Source organism: Gymnoscopelus braueri (assembly GCF_963280865.1).
Source record: "Gymnoscopelus braueri genome assembly, chromosome: 1".
In the NCBI taxonomy this organism is placed as follows: Eukaryota; Metazoa; Chordata; class Actinopteri; order Myctophiformes; family Myctophidae; genus Gymnoscopelus; species Gymnoscopelus braueri.
This window is the reverse complement of record NC_137603.1, coordinates 2,303,581-2,309,984: the sequence shown is the minus strand read 5'-3', so window position 1 is coordinate 2,309,984 and position 6,404 is coordinate 2,303,581. Positions and strand designations below refer to the sequence as shown.

Here is a 6,404-nt window from a genome sequence, read left to right as displayed (position 1 = left end):
AAGCGAGCATTTCTAGCTAAAATGTTATTGCTTCTGGGGATTCTACAAATGTCTTCTAAATCAGTTTAAAACAGTTTTCTGAAACACTTATGTTGCTATAATATTAATGTCAGTGTCAAGGAGCCCCACAACGATATGTATTTGGCTGCGGACCCCCATCTCAAAAAAAAAAAATCCAGGGACCCCCAGAAGCAAAGATTTGAGTAAAAAACAATTGCTTTATAGATATATATTCAAAGATTTGCAAAAAAAAAACACGATTTAAAAAAAAATAGCAGATCTACAAGCTCATAGCGCGGCACTCGGTGCCGCGCTATGAGCTTGTATATCTGCTATTTTTGAATAGCCAAAAGTATAAAATATGGATAAAGTGGTTACACAGATGCGTCCCCCGGTCTTAAAGGGCTAAACACAAAAAAATAAAGCCACGAACCAGCGGAACAGCGCCCTCTACTGACAGTGATGTCAGATGTCCTGTTTGAATCCGCAGAGCACTTGGGTGGAACCAGCCTGATCTCACAGAATGTAGTACACATTGCACGGACCCAGTGCACCTCATTCCGTGCATAGTCGCCTAGAAAACCCCGAAAATCTGTGCACATGTACGGCGAGTCCCACGGTGGACGTAACCAGTTGCAACCCGGAAAAACCCGGAAGCAGAGCAGTCCCCACAACAAAATGTACCATTCTGTGTACTATCGGTACGTAACTCAAACGGCGCTGAGTATAGGCTCAAGGGAACGTCGCAACGTTCGGGACGGCAACTTGTTGGCTTTAGCTTACTCAGTGGTCCCTCATGTGGCTCCAGTTCCCTTGAGACTGCGCGCCTCCGAAATGGTTTAGTCACAATGGGAAGAGATGCGAGGCGGCTATGCACGGATTTTGGGGTTTTCCAGTTTGTCTACGCACCGAATGACACCTCCGTGCAATGTATGCTAAGTCGTGTGAGATCGGGTTGGGAACACACATATTGCTCGTTAAAGTTGTACAATGCAGAATCACAAATAACGATTTTTAGCAACCTCTGCTGGTCACTACCGTCACTGCATACAATTTCCGTAGTCCTCGATTACCCAGAATTCCATTCGTTTTCACCGGAAGCCGAAGCGTTTCAAAAAGCGATCTTTTAATTGTTTTATACTATCTACGGATCGTTTCTCTTAGCCAGTGGAGCATTAGTTACCATGAGCTGTGCTTTCTTTTTCTATTCTTTTTCGATCTTCCAATCCTACATTCTCTTGAAATCAGCGTGAGGTTCCTTTTTGTTATTAGCGCGGTAGTTCCTGGCCAAACAGGAAACCGTTGCGGTATTTCCTGGCCGACGTCATGACGTCGGCCAGGACGTCGGCCACGACGTCATGACGTTGGCCAGGAACGTCATTTTCCCGGGAAAGTCCCCCCAGTCCACGTTCAATAGAAAATATATAAATAAAAGGCTTCCGGGGGTGAAATTCATGGAGTGGGTGTAGTGAAACTTTTGCCACTCACAAAAGATATACAATTTAACTTTAGTTTTGTTGAAAACGTTACCTAGTATGCCTTTAACATAAACCTGCTCACCTGGGCTGGCGCTGCGTGGGGAGCGGCCGCCGCACCTCCTCTCCCAGCCGGCTGAGGGAGGGCGAGCGGCTCCTCCCCCCTCCCCCCCCTCCTCCCCCTATCCTCCCCATGGTGCGGACCACCACCGTGCCATTGGGGCTCCCGCCGCCGCTGCTGGGCATCTGCTGGAGCAGCTGAGGGGACAGGCTGCGGTGGAGGCCGCCGGCCGTGGAGGCGGGCGTGGTCAGCGGGTGGCTCTGGGCGACGCCCACCTGGGCGTGGGGAGGGGGCTGCGTAGTGGCAGAGGTGGAAAGTAAATTAGGGGTAAGTGATTATTTTTTGGTATTCTTTTTTTGTTGTTAAAAAGGTTAAAGTACTTTATTACACAGCTTGGTTGAATGCTTGATTCTGATTGGTCAGTCATCGGTCATTATTTCTGGATAATGACCGATGAGCTCTATAACGGACCGCTGTGTAATCAGAGACTCAGAGCACCTGCTCATGTCAACCTGCGCTGCTTGGTTTCATGCTTTATACAACATGACAGCCATGTAAACAAACAACCAATGTCATTTACAACTAAACGTTGCTCTCAAGAATGTTTTTGAAGTGAGTAATAGAAGATGCAATAACCGAAAAGGGATTCTATTTGATCCACTGCACTTCCTTGTTTATCGTGGCGCAACAAAGGGGGAATTCAAACACGCTCGCCCCAAAACACAGTCGCCCCGGGGCAAATCCGGCGGTATTACAGGCAAATCGGCGGTATATAGAATGGGGGCGAGTGTGTTTTGGGGCGAGTCTTCCAGTTACCTTGTGGAATACTGTCATTTGTTTTCCGAGGCGAACTTGTCCGCCCAGCCCAATACTTATGGAATACCTTCATTGCTGTAAGCAAGGAAATACTTCGTTTTGTTGTTACTTTTGGGTCAATTTATTAATTTATTTATTAAGTAGCCATGTAATAATCACCCTTCAGGGTGATTATTACATAATCACCCTGTCGGGCTTTAGATTTCAATAATGACTATGCACCTGCTCATACATTATCCCTTGCATATTCTGATAGTAATCATTGCTACAGAGCGTTTGTTCAGTCACAGGGGTGACACAATATAGAACATTTAAGCCAATCAGGAGAGAGCACTGAAAATGCATTTTCTGTTTAATAAAGAGCTGGAGAGACATGGAGACTCCTTTTACTGAACAAACACTCTATAGCAATGAGTACTATCACAATATAAAGCTATTTAACACTGCTACTGAACAAACACTCTATAGCAATGAGTAATATCAGAATATAGAGCTATTTAACACTTATTTTAACCAAAGTAAATCACTTATCGTACCTTTAAGTACCGCACTTAACACATTGGGTGCCAGATTTTTATAATAACAGAATACGTTCGGTGCCGGGAATCTCACCGTTAAGCTCCATTGTGCTGTTTAAAGCTGTAGACTCCATGACGAGCAATCCATGAAAAAAAAAGCATGCCTCCATTTTACCCGATGGTACTGGCTAACGGCTGGAACGATAACATCTCTCACGCGAGTAACAATGGCGGAGCGATCGCGGATGCAAAATGAGTCGTTTTCCCCTTAGAAAAAAGTTTCGGAGTTATAGGCGTTTTAGAGAAGGAAATAGACCGTAAGTGGATGGGGAGCCATGTTTTTGACACGGTGATGCATCTGGCCTATCCTTCTCAGAATCGCCTAGGGCTATCCCAGAGCTGCTCTAGCCCGCATGGAAATAAACGAGAAAAACAAAAAGATACAACTCACGTATATATACGTTTTTTAGGAAAGTTGGCACTCCACGGGTGTATTTGCAAAACCGCATTAATACGGTTTTGGCACTCAATGTTGAGGTATTTGTACTTTTCTTGAGTATTTCCAATTTCCAACACTTTTACTTCTACTCCACTGCATCTCGACTACAATATTGGGATTGGGCTGGTGGAAAGTAACTAAGTACATTTCTTAAGTGCTGTACTTAAGTACAATTTTGAGGTACTTTACTTGAGTATTTCAAATTTCCAATATTTTTACTTCTACTCCACTATCCTTTCAGATCCAAATATTGTACTTTTACTCCACTACAATTATTTCAAAACTTTAGTTACTAGTTACTTTGCAGATTTTGATTATTATTACAAAACATACATTAACCACTTCAGCCCTATATACATTTTAGCCATTTGAAAATAGCAGATCTACAAGCTCACAATCCGTCGCTTCGCGACGCATTGTGAGCTTGTAGATCTGCTATTTTCAAAAGATTTGTATACATTTGAAAATGTGTGAAATGGGACATTCTGCACAATGAGTACTTTTACTTTTGGTACTTTAAGTACATTTCGATACCGATACTTTTGCACTTTTACCGAAGTGCATTTTTGAATTCCGGACTTCTACTGTGCAACAGAGTATTTCCACATCGCAGTATTGATACTTTTACTTAACACATCGAGTGCCATAAACGGTCCGGACCGTTTTTGAGGATCCAAACGAGAAGTGCCGAAAACGGTCCGGACCGTTTTTGACCCAATTCTATTTTTATACGAGTGGCCCACGTGGGGCGCTAAAACGAAACTTTGACATCACCCAAGGAGTTTCTGAGAAGAAGAGGCTGGATGTGGCTCCATGTCAAAAATCCTTCCGGTCGGCGTTTTCAATGTTATCTCCTTGACTAAAAGCTTAATATCTCCATTTCTTTTTAACGTGGTGGAAACGAGCCGTTTTCGATCGGCGATCACTCTGCAATGGAGGATCGCGTTGGAAATATTATTGTTCCAGGCGTTAGTCGGGACCCTCCGCCGTCTCGCACGCACGCTTTGTTTACATGCACCTCCGCGTCGGGGCTTCTACAGCACGAAACGTATAACGCAAGTGGATGGAAGAAATGCAGGCACTCAACGTATAATATTTTAATAAACCTCTGGCACCCAATGTGTTAAGTATCGTATCCTACCAGGGGCTGGTGGTGCGGCGAGGCGACGCCCCAGTTGTGCCCCGTGGGGGACGTAGGGGGAGGGGCCTGGTAGTGAGTCACCGTCAGGTTGGTGTCGCTGTTGGAGCGCAGGAGGACCGCGCGGGGGGCCGACAACGTGGAGGAGGAGGGCGAGGGCCCAACGGTGGTGCCGTTGCCAGGGTGCTGCGGCCCTCGCCGCTGCTTGGAGTAGGCCGGGGTCTCGCGGAAAGGCACTGCAAGGGGGGAGGAAGGGGTTAATTGTGTGTATTTGTAATGTTTATTTTACCCTGTGGTTCTCAACCTGTGGCCAGTGGTGGAAAAAGTACTCAAATTCTGTACTTAAGTAAAAGTACAAATACTGCAATATAAAAATACTCTGTTACAAGAAAAAATCCAAATTTTAAAATGTACTTGAGTAAAAGTACAAAAGTATTGGCATCAAAATGTACTTAAAGTACCAAAAGTAAAAGTACTAAATATTTGAAAATAGCCGATCTACAAGCTCACAACGCGTCGCGATGCGACGCGTTGTGAGCTTGTAGATCTGCTATTTTCAAATAGCCTATGTATAAAATAGGGCTAAAGTGGTTAATGTATGTTTCATTATATCACAGTTTATATCTGAAAAGTAACTAGTAACTAAAGTTTTCAAATAATTGTAGTGGAGTAAAAGTACAATATTTGCCTCTGAGATGTAGTGGAGTAGAAGTAAAAGTATTGGAAATTGGAAATACTCAAGTAAAGTACAAATACCTCAAAATTGTACTTAAGTACAGTACTTGAGTAAATGTACTTGGTTACTTTCCACCACTGATTGTATGTATTTATAATGTTTATTTTACCCTGTGGTTCTCAACCTGTGGGTCCAAATTATTTTGGGGGGTCCCCAGATGATTAGCTTTAATGTGCAGCATTGTTTTCTCTACAGTAAACAAACCAACATACATTATAGTGTATACAGGGTATCTGCACATGGATAAAGGTACAATTTAAAGGTAGGGTAAGTGATATTTTTTGGTTAAAACAAAAAGTATTTTGTTAAAAGGTTAAAATACTATATTCTGATAGTAATCATTGCTATAGAGTGTTTTTTTCAGTAACAGATGTCTCCCTGTCTCTCCAGCTCTTTAACACATTGAGTGCCAATCGCGTAGATCTACGCGAACCTATTTAAAGCCGCCACGTGCCAATCGCGTAGATCTACGCGAACCGCCGGTTCGCGTTGATTTCACCAAAAGTGCACTTTCGAATTTTTTTTATTATCCATTTCCGGTTCCGGTTTGACCACCGGAAACAGAATTATTTGGGATCCGGTTTTGCCGATCCCGTCGGCCCTCGTTCTAATGACGAAACTGAAACTCAATTTTCTCCTTGTAGTTTTTTCTCCTCGCATATCACTGTTTAACGTAAACCGTTCTAACTACAACAATGGAGCTCCGTTTGACACGTGGTTTTCACTGGTAGAATCAGTGAGATGTCGGCGATGTTTACAAACAGTGCACAGCTCAATCTTAAGGATTTTAACACATCGGGTGCCGAACACGGTCTGGACCGTGTTTTCACAGAGTAGCGCATTGGTGCCGAACACGGTCCAGACCGTGAAATATGTCTTTTTGCTTTTTTCGTTTTTCTCCACACGGGCGGGGCTAGAGCAGCTCTGGGAGTACCCATTGTGATCTTGAGAAGGATCGGCCAGATAGATCACCGGAAACAAAAACATGGCTCCCATCCACTTCCTGTCTATTTCCTTCTTTAAAACGCCTATATCTCCGAATCTGTTTCCGGTGGGGAAAACCGGTCATGCGCGATGCGCGATCCCCCCCCATTGTAACTCGCAAGTGAAATGTTATCGTTCCAGGCTGTAGCCAGGGTCATCGCGCTACATGAATGGATG

The 6,404-nt window shown here is 43.9% G+C and overlaps 1 protein-coding gene across 1 annotated transcript in view; it reads right to left on the bottom strand.

Annotated features, from left to right (window-relative positions):
- The window catches only part of LOC308082111 (SH3 and multiple ankyrin repeat domains protein 2-like), a 163,292-nt gene extending 158,687 nt beyond the window's left edge, over positions 1 to 4,605 (bottom strand). Inside the window, 2 exon segments of the mRNA XM_080423731.1 lie at positions 1,561 to 1,829; positions 4,511 to 4,605. Coding sequence (XP_080279857.1) covers positions 1,561 to 1,721 — 161 coding nt within the window. The 5' untranslated portion in view covers positions 1,722 to 1,829; positions 4,511 to 4,605.
- Between the last annotated feature and the right edge of the window lie 1,799 nt (positions 4,606 to 6,404).